At 44.6% G+C, this 25,178-nt stretch overlaps 1 protein-coding gene across 2 annotated transcripts in view; it reads left to right on the plus strand.

Annotated features, from left to right (window-relative positions):
* The window catches only part of ptch1 (patched 1), a 60,017-nt gene extending 37,999 nt beyond the window's left edge, over nucleotides 1-22,018 (plus strand). The window contains exons 16-24 of one of the 2 annotated variants that reach the window (XM_074637656.1): nucleotides 895-1,037; nucleotides 5,598-5,781; nucleotides 7,818-8,098; nucleotides 10,943-11,080; nucleotides 11,182-11,324; nucleotides 18,053-18,152; nucleotides 18,241-18,597; nucleotides 18,688-19,234; nucleotides 19,319-22,018. In XM_074637656.1, the coding sequence (XP_074493757.1) occupies nucleotides 895-1,037; nucleotides 5,598-5,781; nucleotides 7,818-8,098; nucleotides 10,943-11,080; nucleotides 11,182-11,324; nucleotides 18,053-18,152; nucleotides 18,241-18,597; nucleotides 18,688-19,233 (1,892 nt within the window). In that variant the 3' untranslated portion in view covers nucleotide 19,234; nucleotides 19,319-22,018. Of the gene's footprint in view, nucleotides 1-894; nucleotides 1,038-5,597; nucleotides 5,782-7,817; nucleotides 8,099-10,942; nucleotides 11,081-11,181; nucleotides 11,325-14,286; nucleotides 14,529-18,052; nucleotides 18,153-18,240; nucleotides 18,598-18,687; nucleotides 19,235-19,318 lie in introns of those variants that run through there. The other variant, XM_074637657.1, reaches the window with a different exon arrangement.
* The last annotated feature ends 3,160 nt before the right edge of the window (nucleotides 22,019-25,178 follow it).

Below are 25,178 nucleotides of genomic sequence, written 5' to 3' on the forward strand. Positions count from 1 at the left end.
CAGCGAAGAAAGTTACAGATGATGTTGGCGGCGCAAACTGACACTCGAATGCGCTCATCCAACTCATATTAGCGCGGCTCCTGTTAGTTTGATTAAAATCTATTACTTGAAAATCTGAAATATTTGGCGTATAACATGCACCAAACCACACTTTTTTAATTTAATGGGACCGTGAGTTAATTTTGCATGATGGTATGTATGCTGGTCGTATACCCAGCACAGACAGCTTCTAAAGTACCACTGAACAAGAATTTTATCTTCCACATGTCAACCCGAATCCGGGAACGGGTTCATTCCCAGCGAGGAAGCGCTGACTTGCCCGTAACGATAAACCACATTGTGTGAGTCTGTGTGTGAGCCGGCTGGGAACCACACAGAGAGTGTGTGGGTGAGAGAGAGAGAGAACTGTGTCTGATATTGCTCTCTGCAATGGTGGGACAAATTGGAGCCAGACAGGCCAAGGAACGAGACCCAAAACAACATCTCCCACAGACGGACCACAGCATGGGCCTTGGGGGAGAGCCGAGAGGAGGGGAGTGATACACATATGGATTAGAGAGTAGTATAGAAAAGGAGACACATGTTACTGATATATTCCCCTAATGATGGCTTTGAATCAAGAGCAGCACATTTATTCGGCTTTTGAAGTCCTGTTTGGTGGTTGAGAATGGAACCGAGTTTATCATATTAAATCAATCAGGCTTATTACAGGGTTAGGCTTAGGTTGCAGTGTTGTGTTAGATTGTCTTGTACTGAGCCGGGTTGTTATGTGTTGCGTTCTCTTTTGAACTCGGCTTTATTAGAGCGTTGCACAGGAAGAATGAAGATAACAGGGCACGTAACCTTTTCAAACATCCACATCTAAACAGTCTGTTTTGTTGTGGTTTCCTGCAGGTCTCCAGCAAGCTTTTGACAAAGACTGGGAGGCTGGCCGCATAACCTCCACCAACTACAGGAATGGCTCCGATGATGGCGTCCTGGCGTACAAGCTTTTGGTGCAGACGGGACGCAGGGAAAAGCCCATCAACTTCAACCTGGTATGTTCACGATTTAAGTTACCAGTTATTCCCACAATTAAAAGTGATTCAAAGTGAGGAAGAAGTGTACACAGACTGCAATCTGAAGATACTGACACCAGTGTCGAAGCTGTTTCATCCTTTTGTATGTGCATGTGTGTGTTTTTTCATGTGTGATCGGGGCTGGAAGAGCCACACCCGGCTTAAAAAGTGGTTCTCTCTATCCGTCTCCTTCTCCCTGCGTCTGTCTTCATCTTCTCTCTGTGATGACTTTACCGAGCCGAGGAATTTAAAGCTCTTACTGGGGCTGCAGCCTGCCTCTGAAAAACCTATTAACTCTTCATTTAAACCATTTGTCCCACTTGGTAGTTCTGTCTGTGTCTGTGTGTGTGTGTGTGTGTGTGTGTGTGTGTGTGTGTGTGTGTGCATGCAGGGCCTTGACAGTGAGATGTCTTCTCTTACCATCAAGCCTTTTGAGTTTGACACTTTGTTAGTGATTCCAGACGCAGTTCATAGTTTGAGAAATTGGAAGGCTGAAAGAAATCGGTGCACAACAGAGAAACTCATGAAGGCCCCAACGGGTCTATAAATAATTTGCCTGGAATCTGCAGCCCTGTGGTTAAAAAAAAATAGAATTGTCAAAATGTACTGAAGTGGATTTCTAAAAGATGTTTTGCATATTTTGACAGATGATAAATTGAGCTGGTTGGCCTCACTATGCGTAAATGAGCTGAACGTTTTAGGTTTACTAGTGTGTCAGAGAAAGGCTCATTTGCTGCGTTTAAACATCAGAAAGTAATGTGACAGTTAATTTCACAAAAATGGCAATGAGACAGTTTCAAATGGGCTTCAAATAAAGTTCAAATGAATCATCCATCGAATGCAGAGGAAAACTTCTTCTTTTCCCTCTGCTCCACACCATCATACAGCAGTAGTGTATTATGTGATATATTTCAACAACCTGTCGCATTATATACAAAAAAAATGCCTGAAAAGGTAGGGATGGAACGGTGAGGACAATTTACAAGAAAAGATGACGGTGATGATCTTTAACGTCAGGTGGCTGTGTGTCTGAAAAACTGGCATGGCCATTTTCAAAGGGGTCCCTTGACCTCTGACCTCAAGCTATGTGAGTGAAAACTCTGAGATGAACGGAGTGAAAACTGTTTCTTATTAGATAAATCAGATGTTGACAAACTGCATAATTTGCAGTTGAAAAAAAGGTAATAAATCGCAATATATCTTACCGCAATACTCAGCATATCGCAAAATGTTTAAAACCGCAATACGTATCGCGATAATATCGTATCGTGGGACAAAAGGTATTGTTTGTGTTATTTGCTCACTATGTCTGTGTACCCTGGTTCAGTAGAGAGACTACAACTCATTTTGCTGTCCAGTGTTTTCAGTGCAACACATGACTTTCTGGGTAAAAAACACATTTCATCACTACTGTACAGACCACTGTAAATGCGATATGCGTATACAACAGAGGTAGTTATCTTAATCTTCTGATCGTTGAAGTGAGCCCCGTCTCCAGTGTGGAACCAGACGGGTGTTTGACATCCAACAATGACACAAGTCAAGCTAGTGAGCAGCTGATGCCTCACAGGGAGGTCCAGAGGAAACTAGCTCAGCTTCAACAGGGCATGGAACGCTGTTTTTAGTTTTTGTGCCACCTCCAAAAACAACAACACACATGGATGCATGGCTGCATTCTTTGGCAGGAAACCAGCACAAAACAGAAGATAAGGAACCGGAGAAATCTAAAAACAAAATTCTTGTCTAGGATTTCTGACAACTCCAAACGCAAAACAAGCCAGGTCCTTCTCAACACTGAGATCATTTTCCTCACAGATAATTAACTTTGACATATAGCTCCACTGTGTCTTGTGTTTATTTATATTTATGATTTGTGTGCAAGTCTGTGTTTCAAGTTGTGCATGTCTACGGTATGAAGGCTCCATTGCAGCAGCATGCTGCTCTTCCCATCCCTTCCACTAGCCGGCAGGAAGCTGAGGCATGCCTGGTGTGCGGCCCTGTGACATCACTTCCTGTGCCTGTGAGGGAAGTGTATTTGCCGTGAGGCGTGGGGGCCGCCGGCAGAGCTGCCTGGGCTTCCAGCTTGAAGACATACAGTTGTTGCGTATCCCGCTGTTAAATTCAATCCAGATCCTCTGGAATCCAGCTCTTGCCCTCTCTCTCTCTCTCTCTCTCGCCAACTCTCCTTCACTAAGTCCTGCTCGCACTACCACTCCTGCTCTCTCTCTCTCTCCCTCCCTTTCCCTCCCTCCGTGCTCCACTGCTGTGTCCTCTTTCAATGAGGGGAGCTGAGAAACACGTGGTTTTGTTGAGGCGGCTCCGTGTGTGCACTTGTATGTTTTGAGTGTGTGTGCTGCTTTTGTCTGTTGTGCGTGCACTTACAGCAGTAGCTGTTTTTTCTTGTGTCTTAAAATGAGGACCAGATCTTTTCCAACCCTGGCAAATTGCAAAGCTAGATGTTTTATTTTGATATGCCACTCCATGGATCTGTGCAGAAGGTGTTCTGGCTTTGATCTGCTGCTGCTGCTAACATTTCTCTCTGCGCTCGGCGACCATTCGTTCCTTATGGCCTTGCCTGGGACTCATATGGTAGCTGGCTGTCTGTGTGTGTGGGTGTGTGTGTGGTTTGAAAATATGGCAATAGAAAGAAAAAGCGTTGGAGGGTGAACACAGACGGAGGTAGAGAAGGAAGATGTGGAAAGTTTGAAAGTGCTCAGGAAGGCCATGCTAACCCTATCAAGAGCTCTTTTCTTCTCAGGGCCGGGTTGGTCCGTGGCGCCGGGCATTCTGGGTACCCGTAGGGGTCAGGAGAAGCAAGTGTGAGCAACATTTGTACAGATGTTGTGTTATTTTTATAGCTCTACTCCATTTGCTGGGTGGCATTTCCTTCAGTGTTAACAACCAGGTTAACTGCACACAGACGCGCTCAGGGACTCCAGCCAATTTTTTTTATTGTTACGCTAACTCATGCAATTTTTCTCTCCTCCCCCCCTACCCCATCACAAAAAAAAACCTCCTCTTTTCTTCATCCACCTAACCCCATGAGTCCAGCCTCACCCCCAAAGCTCTCCCTGCCTCGGTGAAGGAGGGATTTATGGTTCCTAGAAGGGAGAGTGGCAGAGCGGTGTGCAGTAATGGTTTTACCTCTCAGGAGGTAGCAGTGCTCGGCTACTCTGGTTCCACACGAGAGGGCGAAAGTAATGGCTCCGAGCGAGACAGTCCGATTCTTGTCATCCTACTGACCACAGCCGTCACAGCAAATGACACCGACTGAAACAGTTTGGGAATAACCAGACAGAACCAGTCAGCGTGGGTTTGGTCTGATTCATAGTGGGTGGATGTCAGGAGGTTAGGTACAGGCTAACAGAGACTTTGGAACATGTGTTTTATCACCCAGCTCTGGTTTCTAAGACTGAGAGTAACTACAATGTAAAGAAACCTGAGTTAAGCAGTATTGCTGGAGTTAATATAGTTTTGACAAAAGTACCTTGGTAGTATACTGATGTTACGATATATGAAAGTTGCTCAGTGCCACATAAAGCAGAAATGGCGTAACTGCCGAGTGATAGATTACTCGGATCCTCGATTTTTGCTTTTAGATGCTTTATTACAGAAGGTGTATGTGACCCATGACCTACATGACACATATTCTGTCATTGTGTTACATATGGATGGAATTATAGTGAAAATAAATGATTCCCCTTTTTGCTGGGGACCCCTTGGAACCCCTTCAAGGACCCCTGGGGGTCCCCGAACCCCACTTTGAAAACCACTGGTTAAGAGAAAGTTAAAACTATAAAACCAAGCCTACAGTACAGGAACCATAATGCCGGATTAGAGAGCGTCTCATACATCAATACACTGGTACATTTCCCACTTTTAGAATTAAGACTTGGATAACACATTCATCTTCCGCAGCTGCTTCTTGAAAGAAAAGCGCTGCAAGGCTTCCTTCAGAAATGTATTCAGAGTGGTCAGGACATTGGGCCTGAGGTTGGCCAGCCAATATCTACTGTATGTAAAGGGAGAAGCTGATTCAACATTTTCCATGTTTTAATGTGGCATGATAATTCTGGGAAGCCGTGATGAGAAGTACGGGAATTTTCAGAAAGACGACCAGTGTTTGACTTGTTGATTTTTCTTGGTTGGAAAGAGAGAGGGACTAATATTTGACTCTTATTTTGAAAGCTGCTCCGTTCTCTTGCACTCATGCATGTGTATAAGTAAGCATTTCTGTGGTTGGCTCACCTGTAGAATGTTTTGGTTAAACATGTCCGATTTCCACAATACCTTTTCGTGTCCAATATATACTTAATGATTTCCTATGCGAGCTCCACCTAATTTTATTTTACTTTAATTGCACTTTTTCCATTTGCCAATTATTCCATTTTTGAATTTCAAAATTTATCTTAGCCCAATGTAAATGTGAAGGTCCTCATTTCATTTAGATGCATGCAAGTATGAATGTTTAAAGAGAATACAACAGAACTTATTAATTACGGTACTATCATTAATTCATGTCCATTCTGTATTTTCTAGCTGACTCGTCAGAGGCTTGTGGACGCAGATGGGATCATCAACCCCGGGGCTTTCTACATCTACCTAACCGCCTGGGTCAGCAATGATCCTGTGGCCTACGCTGCCTCTCAGGCCAACATTCGCCCACACCCTCCTGAGTGGCTTCACGACCGTACCGACTCCATGCCCGAGACACGCCTCAGCAGTAAGTCAGCATGTCCAACTAAATATGCCAGAAATAAAAAGCCATATAGTGTAACAGTATGAAGTTTTGCTTCAACGCAAAGGAAGGAAATGTCAATAATAACGTTTGCTCCAACAAATGAAGTTAATTTGAAATGGTAAAGTTCATACCTGCTAAACGGTACATTTGAACAAATTGCATTTACTGAAATTTTAAGTCCGATTTTTTGTGGGGCTTTTTTTAGGTTTCATAGGGCGGCTGCTACATGTGAGCAGTGTTTACCTCTTGTGGTTTTGAGTTATTGCTCCTTGTCTGCCTCTTAGCTTTAAGTGAGGTAGTAGACTTTACTGTACCACCGCGGTGTGTGTGCGCATTTGTGTATGTGTGAGCTCAGGTTGCAAGGCTGAGGACCAAGACACGGCTCACTGTGGTTCTTCTAATGGTGCCTGTGGTGAATGCTATAATCCTGGCTACCATGGGGCCCTAGCATTACACACACACACACACACACACACACACACGCACACACACACACACATTATTAAAACTCAGTGACCCCAAACACTACACACACCCTGTTCTCATTTCCCCGCCACACACACAGACTGTAACTCACATAAAAAAAAAAAAGTACAGTCATGTTGTTGTTTGATTCCAGCCTGTGATTTGGTACAAGTCAGGAAGTGCTCCACGGGGGAGGAAAATGATTGGATAACAAGGAGAGACTTGGTTTGGGTGGGAAGCACAATTGGATAACAAGCAGGAAGTCTTTTACGGAGGGCGGGGGGGGGGGAATATGATTGGATAAGCAGCGTGAAGTGCTTGGCTGTGCGGGAGCCCCCCGGAGCAGATCTGTGTTGGCCAAAAGCCAACTGGTGTCCTGATGGAAATTTATAGTTGAGATTATAACGGGCCAAACCATGTTAGCAAGTGCTCCTGTCTGACCCTGCAGGCACTGTGGAATACACACACTCGCACCGACACCAGACAGTCCCAAAACATGTATTTTTATAAGAAAAAAAAAAAGATAAGTAGATAGATCTTTCAATCTGCCATATGCGGCAATGTGTTTTTAATTACACTGCGAGCAGAAATCTGAATGAACACAGTGTTTTGACAGCGCCAAATATGACTTCATAGCAGAGTGACAGGCAGGTATGCGTGTTTATGCATCTATATTATGCTTTATGTGGCGGTGCTAAGTTTGGGGTGTGGTAATGGTGGCGGTGATTCTGACATTGTAATTACCGTGAATCAACGTTAGCTCTGACACTCTGCTGTGTCTGGAACTGATAGGCCCTCATTAGCCAGGCTGGGCCACAGACCGGCTGGGCTTGAGTCAATGGAGCTCTGTTTCACGCTGCTCCGCCCACCCACACCACACACACACATACACACACACACACACACACACACTCGGCCACAGATGTAGCTGCTCTTGGAACAAGGTTGGATTAGGGAGGGAAAGCCTTGATATTGGCGGTTTGGCTGAAGAGTCTAAAATTATTTCTGCAGATACACTAAATGATCAGAACCTAATGCTAGTTAATCAGACTAGACAAATATCATCTGCAGATGTCATCGTTGCCATTGGTGATTTATCCGATCACTGCCTTAATGTTCCTCAGTAATCTGATTCTCTGAATTGACATTGCATCATCTTCCGAGGCTGTGTGGCCTCCGCTTCCAAGGCACCGACGTGCAAAATCATCATCAATTGCTGCATGTGGTCTAAAAATTGACTTTCCTGTTACGTTAGATCTGTTCTAAACATCTAAAAACCCACTTCTTTAGGTTGGCTTTTCTGTAACTCTATAATAATTTGCTTTAAGTCCAAGTGTTGACCTATGTGGTAACGCGGACGACACTGAGCTATAAGTTTACAGTTTCAGTAAAAAGTGTGTTGCGTTAGTTTGTATTTCTGTTTTTTTTTTCCTGTATGCATTTGCACTTGGTAGGGTTTTATGGATGTTTTCGTAAAGCACTTTGTAACCTGTGTTTAAAAAGGTGCTGTATAAATGAAGATTTACTTACTTAATCATTATCTCTCCCTCCAGTCCCGGCTGCTGAGCCCATCGAATACGCACAGTTCCCCTTCTACCTCAACGGGCTCCGAGAGACGCCGCAGTTTGTGGAGGCCATCGAGAGCGTGCGGGCCATCTGCAGCAACTACAGCCGACAAGGCCTACCCTCATACCCCAACGGCTACCCTTTCCTGTTCTGGGAACAGTATGTTAGTCTGCGCCACTGGCTTCTGCTGTCCATCAGTGTCGTGCTCGCCTGCACCTTTCTGGTCTGCGCCCTCTTCCTGCTCAACCCTTGGACTGCCGGCATCATAGTGAGTGTTGGAGAAAACAATCAGACACAATACTACACATACACGGCCGGAGAAACAGACATAATATCCATAAACTACAGTATATGTTCTGTCAGGTGATTGTTGTATATAATACACATGTACCTGCTCACTCTGTGTTAAGGCTGGTCCACACTAAAAGATTTTTCAAATCTTAACAGATGTGGAAAATGTGAGAGACCCCACACATAACGACATGTTATGTTACTTTTTTTTTTTTTTTTACGATCATTTTTTGGGGCTTTTTATGCCTTTTATTGATAGTGATAGTGATAGTGGTGAAATGGGGGAGAAAGAGAGGGGATGACATGCAGAAAGGGCCACGGGTCGGATTCGAACCCCGGGCCGCTGCAGCAAGGACTCGCCTATTTGATACATGGGGCGCCCGCTCTACCAGGTGAGCTACCGCGGCGCCCCATGTTATGTTAAATTTAACAGTTTTGTTCTTATAGTGTGTGGTGGTGAGCAAAGATTTGGCCAAAACAGCACACCACACACTGATTCCATTCATGAACAAGAATCCTGACTCAGAAAAGTCATTGAGACACGTTAAATAAACACTTGTGTTGTTGCCATAAATCAACAAGCTGGTCCTCCATTTCTGAGGTCTATCTTACTACTACTTTATGCTTTGCATTTTTGCGTCAGCTTATGCATTAGAGGCGGTCGTCATGACGGCGGTGGTTGTCCTTCCGCTTCAGTCAGCTTGGTCCTCATTTGGCTATCGTTCTATCCCGCGTGACCGTATCATCGGCTGTCCTCGGGGTTCCTCACACACAGCAGGATATCCGATCGTAAATATTGAACATGTTTAATATTTGTGGCCAGGATGGATTTCCGAAGCAGATTGGGGATGTAAAAAACACTCTTAACATACCTCACACCACAGGAGGGGGGGGCTGCTGGAGGGGGGGCAATCAGGCCCAAAATCGTCTTTATGCTTGTGTAGTGTGTACCCAGCATTACCTACTTTTGATAAGGGTAGTATCTTGCTGTTTTGAATTATGTTACAAACTTCTTAACAAAGAGAGGCAGAAACCTTTAACTTTCAGTTATTAAAAAATCCCTTTTCCTGTTCTCCACCCTTTAATTCCTGGTTTATATGTGTGGTCCTGGAGGCATCTCAGAGAGGACCGAGTCAAAAAGGAGAAGGGGGCTGCTGTTATTGTAGCCTCGGTCACCAGTGTTTATCTTGTGCTGTTTTGTTAGGGCCCGTCTGTTTAGTCTAGTCCAACACTCCCAGACACCAACTCCGAAATAAATGGGGAGAGGACGACAAAGTTGCTCAGACAACTCGCTCCCACTCTAAACCTATAAAACGTTAGATTTTATTTCCATCCTCCACACTCCTCTCCCCCTCCTCACACAAGAAGGGTTTCCAAGGATACACGCAAAACACGCATTCACACACACACGCAGACATGTATATACTTGCGCACATACGGTACGAACGTGTAAACACGCAGGTACATAATTCACGCGGAGGCGCATACAAAGAGTGCTCTGGTTTTTCTCTCTGGTGGGTTGTATTTTACGACAGGCAGTGGCCAGGCCACCCGAGCCCTTAAACAGGGGAGGAGGGGACCTCGTGTTCATCCTTCAGGCTTTACTAGCAAGATCAAAAGACAAGTTATGGAGAGGCGTCAAGTTTAACCGTTTGCTCTGTCCAGGACCAGACCACCGCCAGCCCCACAACGTCAAAGCCTCAACCCTAAGCCCTTTCAAAAAAAAACTGTGACTTAAAGTAAAAAATACACAGTTAGAGACTTTAAAATGTTGCCTGTGTTGTCTGTCACATGATATTTAGAAGTACTAAGTCTATAAAGATCTTAAAAGACTTAAATAGTCAAGACTAGTTGCAAGTTTAATTCCCTGAAAGTCTTTAAATGTGATCAGGACCAAATGTTTTCTCAGTACATCTGTCCACTTGTGATCAGATCACTGAAGATGCGCTTGAGTCGAAAGTGTAAACAGTACCAGACACACACATGCACCACATACACATACTCTGTGCTCGCTCACTGTATATGCACACATACACAGATACACATACACAGCTCCCTCCCCTGCCCACCTCAGCCCTCTTCTTCAAAGGATTTGGGCCCCATGTAACCTGACGCCTGTCAGCTGATAATGGCATTTACTCCCAGCTCCTGTCCCGCTTTGCACTGAAGCCTACATACACACACACACACACTAACACACACATATGTATGGTTACTACCTAACACCTCTATAAGATAGAGATACTCCTCACACATATCATCCTTGTGTATTATTGCCCCCTGTCTGTCTCGTGTACCTTCAAAGTCAAGGTCAACTGTAAGACATGCAGTGAATAATAGTTTGTTTATTATAGAACAATAAAGTAGAAGATTGTTTCCATTTATGGTCTTTGATCCGCTATGCCTGCATATATTTTTCACCTAGGAAATGTGCATTATACTAATAGATTGATTGGCATTGTTCTTACCACTTTAGATAGACAGTATTATTATTATCTTTTGGACTCACACAGAAGAGAAAAATACATTTGTGACATGAAAACAGACAGAAATTGAATTTCCTCCAAAAAGAAGGGAAAAAGTATTTACACAGATCAACTTCTTGTAAGAAGTATGTGTATTTAATAATACACATATTAATAAATAGTACAAACTGAAGCTATGAGACGATGAAATTCTGGATCCTACACGTTGCCCCATTCAGGCCGAATCCAACCCATTTCTGTCCTGTCCTGTGTTTTGATTAAACGTGTAAAATCACTTTTATATATATTTATCAACCGCCTTCCTCTCTAACATAAGCTCACCCTTTCCCCTTCAGGTGTTGGTGCTTTCTCTCATGACTGTGGAGCTGTTTGGCTTCATGGGGCTAATGGGAATCAAGCTGAGTGCTGTCCCTGTGGTCATTCTCATCGCCTCTGTGGGCATTGGAGTGGAATTCACCGTCCATGTAGCCCTGGTAGGTATACACATAATGAAACAAACAAACTAAAATATTTTTGAAATTAGTGATCCCCTAGAGAACGAAACATAAATCCTGTATGTCTGTGTGTATTGTAGGCGTTCCTGACAGCCATAGGGGATCGTCACAGGCGGGCAGTGTTGGCGTTGGAGCACATGTTTGCTCCGGTGCTCGATGGAGCCTTTTCCACCCTATTAGGTGTCCTCATGCTCGCTGGCTCCGAGTTCGACTTTATCGTCAGGTGAGTACAGAAATCTTATGAGAAAGTGCTACATTCTATTTAGCCGCACATATAAGCACGTACAAAGGTTATCGCACGGTGTCTATGTGGCGTCAGTAGACCGTTGAGACCATGCCTCAACCTGTATGTCACACAGGAATCTACCTGAGCCACCAATCATGCATGAAGGCTCCTCGCTTTCTTCCTCCGTCCCCCCCTCCCTCAATCTCTTTCTCGTCCTCCACCCGCATCTCCCTTTCATATTCCCTCTCTGTAAATCTCATCCCTTTTCCAGCTACTGGTGACATACCTGCTTTTTTTTTAAAGTCGATTTCTGGGGGCTCGCTCTCCAAGAAACATCATAAACAAGGCCTTTATCTTTCTCCACCTTCCTCTCTCCCCTTGTGTCTTTTCTTTCATCCGCCTCTTCTCCCCCTTAGTGTCTCTCATGCCTGACATTTTAAGGGAAACCGGGGGAAGGATGGAGAGTTGAAGGTCAGGAGAAAGAGGAGGAGGGGGAGAGAGAGAAAGAGAGAGAGAGAGCAGGAAAGTCCTCTGGCTTTTGTAATCTCCTTCAGCTAGTTTAACTGCCCTCGCTAGACATTTATAAGCATGGGAAGGAGTTACGGGGTGGGAGGAGGGGGCAAGAGGGCAGTTGTGGAAAGACAGGAGAAGTGGAAATTAAAACCGACACACTGCGGGGGCTCTGCGTCGGTGGCTCCTTTTGTGAGCTGCTCTTGTGAGCATCACACAGAAAGGTGGCAACCGGCCGCCATACACGGGAGGAAAATTAACGATTCTGTACATTCTCGACCCGGGAGTGTTATGAGAAGTTTCCAGTGAGCTCACTGAATAATTTAAAGTGGCTGAGGTAGCTGTGTAATTTTGGTTGACCTGCTCCTTTAAGGAAAAGGGAAGTTCATGTGATCTGCAAGCACGCAAACTCTGTCATGTGCACAGGCCCTGCGCTCATGCATGCACACCCACACATAGTCCCCCCTTATACACACACATACACACACCAACCTGCTCCCTGACCTTGTAATCATGGGGGTCAATGATGGCGTGCCTGCCAGTGAAAGCACACACACAGATACACACTCGGAGACACACACACACAAACATACACACACAAACACAGGGAGGCCTCTAGACCTTCTCTCCTCACCTCCAGTGGTGTGCTCTGGTTTCTGGCTCAGTCCCGGGCCTCCATTTAAAGGTTCTGCTGTTGTCTGAGCAAACAAAGCAGCGCCCCAAGACGGTGCAATAACAACAGGCCCGGCTCGTATTTTTCTGCTTGCGCCGATAGAAATGTTTCCCTGGCTTTCCCCCCGTCAGCCCTGTGAATGTTTTCACTCTAAACAGCCCGGCAGGGCACTCGGCCTGGTATGTGGGCTGCACGCGTGCGTGTGTAGATGTGTGTGCATATATGTGTGTCTAAAGGTGACGTGGCGTTTACCCCTCCTGGTGTGTATGGACATGCTAACCGTAGCGATGACACGGTTATTTCAGTTCCACTTACAGAAAGAAACAGTTCAGATAATCTAATAAAGTAGATGAAGGATGGCTGGGTGGGCTTTAAATACTGTATAGTGTATTTATGATGTGTGTGGGTAGAGCTTTACCAGAGACCAGGTCAAAGGTCAAATCATAGGTACTTGCTTTCAGTGCTCATTTACTACCAAGGACTCCAAGGTTGAAATTGAATTTGGCATGTTTTCAAATGTTGTTGGACATGAACTTTGGGCACAAGTTCACCGCCATTGGAGGACTTTTTCTGTCAACGCCATGAAGTCGATTTTGAGTGAGATGATGCAGGAAATAAACCCCAGTGGTGAAATCTGACCTTCCTTTACCACTTTCATGAGAAAATATTCCAAAACAATATGATCTATAAAGTCATAAATTTACAAGAAAAAAATTCTGAGCGAGGCGAAGGTCCTGAAAGATACGTATACACTTTTTCTTTCATGTTCTTAAAACTGCAGTGGGTAGATATGGTGCAAATATGATTAAAAAAAAAGTAATTTTTATAAAACGGTCGCTATATCCTGACAGTAGTGCATGAGACCGGTAATCTGAAAAAAATCATGTGCCTTTGTGTCCTCCGATGCTCCTAACGGCATCTGCAAGATTTCACAGACCGGAGGAAAACAACCAGTCAGAACTGATCTGGAGTCTGATGTCCAGCTGCCGTCTATGAGGGCCGGCTGTCAATCACTCGCGAACTCCGACCAAATGGTCAAACTAGGCAGCACTGATCAAATATGAATCAATATTCTGTTACTGTAATGCCTATTTCTCTCCTCAAATGTTTTCAGAAACATTTTGTAGTGTACTGTTTAGCTGGAGAATTAGAAAGTTTGTGACCCGGTAGTCATGTTGAGATCTCTTGAGGAAATACCAAGCACCGCCCACCAGCCAGAGCACAGCCAATAGGAACGCTCTCTCTCTCTGAAATGACCTGTGATTGGTCAAAGTCTCCCATCACGGGCTACACTTTTTAAAGCCTGAAAACAGAGCCATGAGGAGGTGCAGAAGTCTGAATTACAATATGCTGCAAGGTTATTGTGGATATTTTGCCTGGTGATTCCAAAAACGTGTTGCCTAATGAAGCTTTAATGTGTTCTTTTAAGAACATAAGTTCTAAAAGATAAGTTACAGAAAAGTAGAGACGAACAAATCTTTCAATACACAAAGGCATGTCTTTTATTTCAGCACAGCCAAACCTAAAAACCAACCGTTGAGAATTTTATTTCTGAGTTTTTTCTCTGAATATTACCCCTTTCCCACGGCGATAATGGCCCTAATATGCCGTTGTACAAAACTGTTTGCACTTTTTAGCATGATTATATTTACGGTATGCATTGCTATAATGTATATTGACCTATATGAATTAATTTAAGTGGAAAACAACAACAACTAGACATGGTTGACTTTGTGCATTCACAGACCTGATTCAGAGAATGTATTTTCTTTCCAGCTATCCTGAAATGTATTCATATTGTGAGAGTCGACCCGTATCCAATGTACTGCCACTACCACTCACAGCATGCAGTCCTGCCCTCAGGTCACATCCCCGTACCTGCAACAACATTGAAAAAAATGACTAGCTGGCCTCGGCGTTGTGGGCTCCTCATGGGAAGTGTTTCACCGAGTTACTTCATCATGTCTGCAGGCTAGATCAGATTTTTGGACTCCGTATCTCGCTTCTCTAGTAAACTGAAGTAAATATAAAACAATCAATTTTATATAATGACGCATTTAGGGGCATAAATTGAAGCACAGGTGGTTATACCTGCTGGGCATTTCTGCCTGTCACACCTCCGACGGTGCCATTGGGCCGGCTGCAGGGTCGTCAGCCGGGAGCCACCCTTCACTGATGTTTCGCTCCATTATTCCCGGAACATCTCAAGGTGGTGGAGCAGCGACAGGGACGTCTCCCTGCCGCCCCCTGCAGCCAGCCTTAGGACCCTCCTTTTCCCCACGCCTTGTCCTTTCTACAAAGCCAGAGCCAGAAGCTCCCTTGCTCTGCCTCCTCCGCAAGTTCTTTGAGCACCTTTCTAAGCTTGGAGCCTGTGATCCCCAGGGACCTCAGGAGCCGCTGGGTGGATGTTCCAGCATAGCCTCTGCACCCGACTTCTACTGGACGGGTGACCGCCCTCCATCCTGCTTGAGTGCACTCAGCTGCCAGCTCTGAGTACTTTTCCTTCTTTCTCTCGAAAGCAGCCTCTATCCCCTCTTCCCATGGGACAGTCAGCTCCGCCATTATAACCGTCCTTGTAGGGGTGGACCAGAGCACAATATCTGGCCGAAGGGATGTTAGTGTTATTTCATGCGGGAACTTTAACTGCTGGTCAAGGTCAGCTGTCATATTCCACTCGCCTCCAAGACACAGGAGAGACCGCCCCCTTGCACTGCTGCTCTGGCCTTTGCCCCCTTGCTGAACAAACTGGATCAGCCGCTGAGATGTTGCTGGGCTGGCCTTGTTTACCTCCAGCCTGCGTGTCTCCAGGATTTCGGCTAGCTTACGCAGCACCCGGTCGTGGCGCCATATGTACCGGCCCTGCGCTAGCGCTGCCTTGCATCCAGAGAGGATGTGCCGCAAGGTGGGGTCTTTGGAGTTGCAGAGTTGGCAGGTCTCCTCTGTGCCATACCAGAGGTGAAGATTCCGGGGACTGGGAAGGGTGTCATATGTGGCCCTGATCAGGAAACTCAGCCTTGCTTGGGGCATCTTCCACATGTCTGCCCACGTGATAGTTCGGTTTATCACCGCCTCCCAGGTTGTCCATCTGCCTTGCTGTTGTTGGCTGACCGCTCTGATTTTGTAGCCCTCTTCTTCAATCTTTGTGACTTCGGAGATCACGAGATCTTTCCTTTCCTTCTTCGATGCTTTGGACCACATCTTGGGTGCTGGTCCCCACCCAAACCCGGCCCTGCCTTGCTGCAGCTGCCCGACAATCTCCTGATGTTTTAGGCGATTGATGGCCTGGTCGACTGCCTGATTTACATCCCACTTGCGTCCTGTTCGAATTTGGACCTTGGTGTTTTGGACAGACGGGTCAGGTGAGTCTCTCAGCTCGAAGACAAGTCTCACCTTCTCCTGTTTGTAGCCTAGGTTGATGGATTTCAGTGGGAGCTTCAGGGTGGTTCTCCCAAACAGTGCAGTGTTGGTAAGACATCGAGGAAGGCCCAGCCATTTGCGGATGTAATTGTTGGCTTTTCCATCCAACTTCAAAACGGTTGTTGAGGTGATGTCACACAACTTTAGGGGCCACATCAGACGTTGGTATAGGGTGAACTGGTAACACCAGACCTTGAATTTCCCTGGCAGGGGACTTTGGTCGATCTTGCTCAGGCCATTCGTGAGCTGAGCTAATACAGAGGCAGCCATGTGCTTATCGGACAGGTCGGCTGTGTAAAGCCTTCCAAGGCTTCGCACAGGTTGTTCCGCCAACAGTGGGATCTTCTCGCCATCGACTGAGAAGGTGATGTTATCGTTCCGGGCTCCTTTCCGGATTGAGAGGCTGCGGGACTTAGCAAAACTGAGTTTATCCTAGTTGGAATATAACTCACATGGCCTAGTTTAGTGTGGAGCAGCAGAAGTGTTTGCCCTCCATACCAGCAGTCCCAAATTATCCTGAATGAAGGCATTTTGCATATTTAGTACGTTTTCCGTCCTGTTTCACAGTCAGACACAGTGAATTGTGAAGGTGAGGCCACCCATGCTGGGTAGACAAGAACCAGCTCTCCTCACTTGTGGCTCCTCTGCACAATGCCTGCCTTCCTGCACACACACGCACACACACACACACATATTGATATAAACACACACAAACAGATTTGATATGAATGTGCGTTTAGTTTGAGGCCCGGCTGCATAGCATTCTAGCGCATCTACACCTCAGTTAGCCCACTTAAACCTTAACCCCACACACACACACAAACAGCATAGTCAAGAGTCGGTGTCAGTCAGTGTGTCCCTGATAACCTGAGAGCTTTCACTGGAGAACCGAGTGAGGAGGAAAGCCTTCCCTAATGAAGGGAGCTGGATTGGAGAGAGAGCGAGAGAGAGAGAGAGAGAGAGAGAGCGAGAGAGCGAGAGAGAGAGAGAGAGAGAGAGAGAGAGAGCGAGAGAGCGAGAGAGAGAGAGAGAGAGAGAGAGAGAGAGAGAGAGAGAGAGAGAGAGAGAGGGGGGATTTAGAGTGGAGATTGGGGGGTCTTACCTGATACATTGGAGATTTAATTAGACGGAGGGGATTGTGGAGTGGCCGGGAATTTCACAGGGGCTTAGCTGGAAAGAAGGGAGAGAGAAGCGAGGCAGAGAAGAGGGAGAAAGAAATAAAAGCGATGGAGAGAGAGAGACCAGAGAGGGGTGGCGCTCTGAGGGTCCCCTTCTCTTCTTCCTAGACTAAATTGTTTAAATTCTATACCCTTCACTTCATTTGTTTGCTTCTCCCTCTCTCTTTTTTAGAACCGAAGAGGAGAGAGAGGCCCCTGTCCTCTTGTGCCCCCCCCCACCTCCCCTCCAACGTCCCCCTCACCCGCCTCTCCTCTCCTCCCCCCATTTTTACCCTCCCTTACCCCCTCCCTTCACATTCCTCACTGCTTTGTTTTCTCCATGTTTGCTTATACACCACACACCCAAGAGAGAGTACCCTCGCCCCCAATAACCCCCCCCTCTTTTTTTTTTCCTTTTCCTCCCATGCCTTTGAATTAACCAGCTCTGGCTAATTATGCTTCCCCTTTCTTTTCTCTCTGCGGCTTCTTTAAGACTAACCCTCTTTGGCAGGACTTAGAAACACACAAGGTACATTTCTGTTTTGCTCCTCAAAACCACAATGCATGCCTGCCTGTGTCTGTGGGGGGTTTAAATATGTGTGTGTGTGTGTGTGTGTTTGGGGAGTGACCGGGTGTCTTTGTGGAAGTATTATTTCGGGCGTGTGTGATGGTTGATCTTGCACATGTCTCCCCACGTCTAAACCTCTGTGGTTTGCGCAGGTATTTTCTTTGTTTCCTTGGCCTGCTCTGTTTCTCTTCTGTCTATATTGGCCTGGGCAACTCAACTTCATGTCCCCATTTAGAAGTGTTCTTGTATATATCTTGTATTTTTAGTAAATTTAATTTTTTTTTAGGAAGATAGAGGAAAAAATATGTAAAGCATGCAGTGTGTTTCATCCTTACATGTTGCATTTAAGTTTATTCCCTATGCTCAACGACTTTTGCGTGTTCCTTTCGGTGTGTTGCAGGTATTTCTTTGCAGTGTTGGCCATCCTAACAGTTCTCGGAGTGCTGAATGGACTGGTCCTTCTTCCAGTATTACTGTCATACTTTGGGCCCTATCCAGAGGTAAGATCACAAAACATACACCTGCAAGAAAATGTAATCTAAGTTGAGTGTGGAATACTCACTGCTGCCTCTTCACCTTACCTCCCAGGTGACTCCAGTCGATGGTCGTAACCGGTTACCCACCCCGTCCCCAGAGGCCCCTCCTCACGTGGTCCACTTCTCAGTCCGTCCTCACCACACCACTGCGGCCGCCACCACCTCCGGTGCAGCTTCAGACTCGTCGGACTCGGAGTACAGCTCCAACACCACGGTGTCCGGGATGAGCCGGGAGCTGCAGAACTACAACCTGCCCTCGCACAGAGGACGAGCAGAGGAGCAGCAGCAGCAGTACCACCTCCAGACCAGCAGGGGCAGAGCAGCCAGGACAGAGGAGGAAAGGAGAGCGGGATCGGGGCATAGGCGTTCAGCGAGACAGCCTGACCCTCCTGCTTATACTGTGTCTTTGGTAAGAAAATATCCCCCCATTGCGTTGCATGTCTGATTCTCTCGTTTCGTCACATTCTAAAAATAAATATCTTCTTGTCTTGCTCTACAGTCCTCTCAGGGTTGTGATTCTGGGCCCCAGCCCGGGGCTACACAGCGTAGCAGCAGCAGGGACCCCAAGAGCCAGCTGCACTGGCAGGCCCCGCCCCCAGCCCGCCCGCGCATGGACGCTTTTGAAACTGCTACTGAGGCTGGGGGCCATCATGGCTCACACGGCCATAGAGAACACTCAGCAGGCCACAGAGCCCGCTCTTCCCACAACCCACAGCCTAATCACCACCTCCCGCACCACCACCCCCCCAACCCCAACCTGTACTGCCAACCCATCACCACGGTAACAGCGTCAGCCTCCGTCACTGTAGCCGTCCACCCGGCCCCCTTGTCCAACCAGGGCCCCCCCGCTTCCTCTTACCCAGGATACACTGCAACGGACAGTTACTGCCAATCAGGGGCGGAGGGGCCAGAGCCTGCCTTCCAGGACCCACACGTGCCGCTGGACACCCACGCGGGGGCCAGAGGAGTCAACGTGGAGTCCATGGAGCTTCAAGATTTGGAGTTTGAGGCAGCTGACAGCAACAGTGGCAGACGGGCAAGCTGAGGTGAGCTTTCAACTACTTCAGTACATCCAAATGTAGTACAACTGTTTCATCATAAAGTACTGACAATCTCCTTTTTGTTTCCAGTTGTGGAGAACGGAAGTACAACGGCCAAAGATGGACTCCTCTGTATTACTAAGCAGCTGACCCGGCCTGGCTCAGTCCAGCCCAGCATAGCCCAGTCCGGCTCGCCCCCTGGCCCCTAAGCAGCGAGAAACTTGCCAGTGTTGCCGCCATGGTGCTCATTCTTTACTGTAACCCAGTGGACTATTGTCTTAGATATTTCTATCTATATTTAAAAGATGTATACATATGTAAATATCAACAAAAAGTAGCTATAATTTTAGGAGCTGTACAACTCCTCATGTTAACAGACTGGGGCTGCCATTTTATATGGTGTGTGTGTGTGTGTGTGTGTGTGTGTGTGTGTGTGTGTGTGTGTGTTTGTGTAAATGTGTGTATGAGAGATGGAGATAGATCTCTGATTACTGCTCACTCATCTGTGGATCTGTGCCATTAGGAAGCTTCATCTAGACAAAAATACCTGTCAGCATTCACTGTTGCTGCTCAAAATATTTTTTTAAATAATATACATTTATAACTCTATGCAAATGTCTCTTTAAACAAAAGAAGTGATCTGTCCACGTATATGTGTGTATGTGTGTGTTTGTGTGTGTGTGTAGGGCTGTATGATGTGAAACAGCCCCATTATCTTCTGGCTTCTACATCAGATACATCCTCAGAACAGACTAACATTTACACTCATTTAAAACGTGAGGGAAATTGTTAGCATTATCAAACAGGGCTATGGTATACATGTGTATGTGTGCGTGTTTTATGTGTGTGTGTTTATTATTGTATAAAGGTACGCATGTTAAACTATTAATTTTTTATCACAAACCTGTGGTAGTTATGAAACAATTACTGTTTAACTTGACACGCTATGCGTGCTATTTAAGACGAGCAGATATGAAGAAATTTTTAAAAGCTGTTTTTGTTTTGTTCTTTTTAGTTCTCGCCTCTGCATTGGAACCTGTTTCTGCTCCCAGCTTTGTATCACTGTCTTGTTAGGCTGCTCTCTGGTCGCATTTTACTGTAAGAGGTTATGTATTGTTTAACCCTAGCAGGCTCAAATATGTATACTGACGTAGGAGCAGTAAACCCACCTCAGAAACTCACTCTGCCATTACAGGGACATTCACATTACTGATTCTGGAACAGGGTCAACACGGGGCACTAACTAACTGTGTCCGGTGGATAAGCTAAAGCTCAGACTGTATACTGTACGAACCCGATTCAACATGGCACTTGACTGCATTTAAACTTCATTCGCAGGAATATCTTGCCTCAAGTAGCTCTTTATTTCTATCCAACCAATAAGCTATAGCCCACGCAGCCTGCTAAGGGATAAGCCTTACATGGCCTGACAATGTGCTCTATGCGTGTCTCAGTGTACAGTATATGTGTGTATAAACATTTATGTATGTGTGTGTTTTGGTCCATCCTCTCACTCCGTCTCCGCTCTCCTTTTAGTGACAGTAAAGACAACTGGCCCCAATTTGGCCTCAGCCGTCCCCACTGACCTCAGCTAATAAAAATCCACAACATAACGCCATGACACTAATTGGACACCCCCCTTCAACTGCCAAATGGCACCGCCCAGAGCCTCAGGGGTCAGAGTTTACAATGCCAGCCCCTCTCTCTACCAGCAATAGGCTAGTTTATATATATATATATGTGTGTGTGTGTCTATGTCAGCATGCATATCTGTAACCCCCTCCCCCCCTCTCAGTTCCAGGCCCCTTTGACCTCGTCACTCACCCCCTCCATCACCTCCACTTTTTTTTACACTCTCACTTCCTGTTGAACACGTGTAGCTCTTCCCAGAAGTCTTTGCAGTCTTCCTCCTCTCTGTCCAACATGTTACGTCAGCTGCTTGCATGAAATAGGTTGTTCTGTTTGTTTTTTCATTTTTTGTTTTCTCCCGATGTCACATTGGCAGTAGCGGAGAGAATCATAGCTGGCAACTATTTTATTCATTTTTTAAATGGTTTTTTTTTGTTTGTTTTCAACGTTCAATTGCGATATTTATATTTTTGTAATATAAAATGTTGTTTTTCTTTCATTATTGTTGTGATGCCAGTGGATAACAAATGCAGGGATTTTTATGTCTATTGAAAAAAAAACACTATTACAGTTTAATGTTTTTACATTAACGGAGTTTGATCTGTATAAAGTGCTTACTAATGTTAAATAGGAAAAAAAGAGTATATAACATTTTACACTACAGGTCTCATCATAGCTCTTAGAGGATTTTAAAAGGAAAAAAAAAAATCAGTGGTTCTTCCAGACTGCCATTTTGGTCTCGGTTGGTGTGGATGTATGCTGTTTTCAGTTACAAAGATAAATGTATGCCATATAATTTATTTATATGAAAATTTATTTTTGTAGTGTACATAGTAGTTGTCAAGGTATTTGACAGAAGTATATTTTTAAAGAGTTTATATGTAATGATATACCATAACAGAAAAAAACCTTAAGGTGCACACTTTCACTGCTAACTGTCTTGTGAGACAACATCGACACCTCCCCTTCAGTATTATGTTCCGATCCTTGGAGAGAGACAGCTGTTTCTATGGGTTTGTCAAAGGCTAGCCATGAAAGTAGAAAATTGTACTAGCTCTCTAAATATTAATGTTCAAACACTGATAGAATTCTAACAAATAAAAATATTATAACTTATTTGTCTCTTTGTTCATAACTTTAATAAATGGAAACTTAAAACGATTGCTTTGGTCTGACTGTGAGTTGATTGTTTCAAAAGGGTTTTAAAGGATTTGTTGGACATTTATTCGCTTTCTTCTCTGCCAGCAGTGTTTGCAGAGTTACCATATAGCACACCTTCTCTAACTCTGCAAAAAAGGTGAATAAGCAATAGTTCCAGCAGTGGAAGAAGTACTCAGATCTTTTACTTCAGTAAAAGTAGTAATACCACAGCGTAAAAATTAGGGATGCACCGAATTTTTCAGTCCCGATACCTGGGCTTTGGGTAGTGATACAAAGTACAGATCCGATACCAGTGTTTAATTAATAATAAGCTGTATGCCTCACTGTGTGGAAGTGACTGGGATCATTCTTTTATATGTAAGGCAACATCAAGCTTGACTTAAAAATTGTTTTCCTAACTTTGTTAAACAAAATGTAACAAATAAATGCACCAGCAACTTGGTAAAAAAATCATCAAAATGAACAGGAATTACAATTCAGGTGTAAACCTTTTTAATGCAGCAAAGAATTGGTCAAAACTTAAGCAAGAATTAAAATTCCAGTTTATAAAGGAATATAAACAAAGAACTGAATTGAATAGATCGGACCCATTGTCACCAAGACCCGATCCAGCTATTTGAGTCAGTATCGGCCTGATATCTGATACGGTATCGTTATCGGTGCATCCAAAAATACTCTGTTACAAGTAAAAGTCCTGCATTAAACATTTTACTTGAGTAAAACAAAAATTTTTAGCAACAAAATATACTTAAAGTAACAAAAGTATTCATACTGCAGAATGGCTCATTTCAGAATAATATATAATATATCACGTAAGGTATAAGGTACAGCGAGCCGGTCATTGTTGTGAAATAAACCCAAAGCAAAGTATTTATTTCACAACAATGACCCGCTCCCTGTACATTATCCCGCTTATTACACGGCTACTTACTTAAGAAATCAATAATATGACACAAAAATGATTGGCCAGAGTCCGACATCAGAACTGCGCCCATAGCAACGGTCAGTTATACATAGCAACAGTCTGCTTTAAAAAAAAAAAAGCGATGTACATGAACCTGCCATGGCGGAGGTCTGCGCTCTCCGAGTGCACTTCTAGTAATTACTTATGCATTAATGTGTAGGCCTCACTAATGTTACAGCTGGTAAATATGGACCTCATTTCAACTACTTTATATACTGCTGGGTAGCTTAATCTATAATAATACATCATAATTATTAGTTTATAATATATTAATCTAAATCTGTGAAGTAAATACTAACAAATGTTGACAAATAAATGTAGTGGAGTAGAAAGTACAATATTGGTTTGTAAAATGTGGTGGAGTAGAAGTATAAAGAAGCAGAAAATGGAAATACTCAAGTAAAGTACCTCAAAATTGTACTTAAGTACTTGAGTAAATATACTTAGCTACAATCCACCACTGTATATTTCACAAAATATGAAACCATTCCTTTGATTTCTGATTTAAAGAAATGTTTTTTGTTTTAGTGACAGGCAGGCAGTACAAACATCACCTCCATGCATGTCAAAATATTTCCGGTATTCCCTATTAAGCTCAGCTACAGGTAAACATGACCTCCCCTCCCTCCCTCCGCCGTGTCCTGCAGAGTAAAACTCTGACATCTGGTCTGGAGCCCTGCAGCCCTCCCCAACAGCCCACCCAGCTCCGCCCCTGCACCCCCCACCTCCACTCCCTGTTCCTTATGATTTTGATTGACAGCTTTATAGACTGCAAGGAAATTGGTTGTAGTTACAATACAGCTGGCCTGTTCGGAGTAATGAAAAAGGGCATGTGGCCTTGAGCTTGCTGCACTGATGGTGAGAGAGCGAGAGAGAGCGCCTTGTCAACTGCATGGGTGGCAGCTATTTATTCTCAAAGTCGAGGGTTGTAAGAGACAGTTTTAGACTCGCCAATGTGCTGGAAACATAAAGCACTTTGATCAAAATACAATTAAACCTACATATTGAAACATATATCTGCAATGTATGGTGAACACTATGTTTTGCAAATATCCATGGTTGTGTCCTTTCTGTTGTTCATGACTACGAATAGAGGATCAGTTTTCCCAAACCACGCTCTCAACCTGAACCTCGAGGAGGCTGAGGAACTCACTGACCCTAGTTCAGCGGTTCTAGCTCAGGCACTAGGCATGTCATTATCTTTTAAAGCCAATAAAGGCACACTATTCTGCTGAGTGCTGTCCAACCGGTGCAAAGAAACAGGCTGACATCTTACAAATGACAGGGTGTGTTTGGAAAAGCTGGGTGGCAGGATGTTTTCTGTCATGTTTTGAACTTTTCTAACTGGTCCTGACATTTTTAGTCTGTTGCTAGATGAGAGCGCAGAGCAAAGGTAGAGACTGATGCAGGTGTTGTCCATCTACACAGATCGTAATGTGGCAGTCGAAAAAAACTAATTCAGGTTTGGGGAATTTGAAGAATGTATCATCGTAGTTTTATACTATCTCTGGGTACATAAAATACTGTTTTTAGTAGGGCTGTCAATCGATTAAAATATTTAATCGCGTTTAATCACATTATTGTCCATAGTTAATTGCGTTTAATGGCAAATTAATCGCACATCTTTTATCTGTTCAAAATGTACCTTTGCTTTATGCAAATGTATGTATATATTTATTATTAGAAATCAATTTACAGCACAAAACAATGACAAATATTGTCCAGAAACCCTCACAGGTACTGCATTTAGCATAAAAATATGCTCAAATCATAACATGGCAAACTGCAGCCCAACAGGCAACAACAGCTGTCAGTGTGTCAGTGTGCTGACTTGACTATGACTTGCCAAAAACTGCATGTGATTATCATAAAGTGGGCATGTCTGTAAAGGGGAGACTCGTGGGTACCCATAGAACCCATTTTCATTCTCATATTCAGAGGCCCTTTGAAAATGACCATGCCATTTTTTCCTCGCCAAAATGTAGCAAAAGTTTGGAGCGTTATTTTGCCTCCTTCGCGACAATACTGGAAGCAAGCTGGATTCCTTAGGTATTCTAGTTTCATATGATGCCAGTATCTTCACACTAGCTTTAAAACTGAGCCCGCTACAACCTAAAAATCGCAAGCTGCGTTAATTTGTTAAAGAAATTAGAGGCGTTAAAAAGAATTTGCTTTGACGAATTATCACGTTAACTT

Source organism: Sebastes fasciatus, chromosome 6, assembly GCF_043250625.1.
Source record: "Sebastes fasciatus isolate fSebFas1 chromosome 6, fSebFas1.pri, whole genome shotgun sequence".
In the NCBI taxonomy this organism is placed as follows: domain Eukaryota; kingdom Metazoa; phylum Chordata; class Actinopteri; order Perciformes; family Sebastidae; genus Sebastes; species Sebastes fasciatus.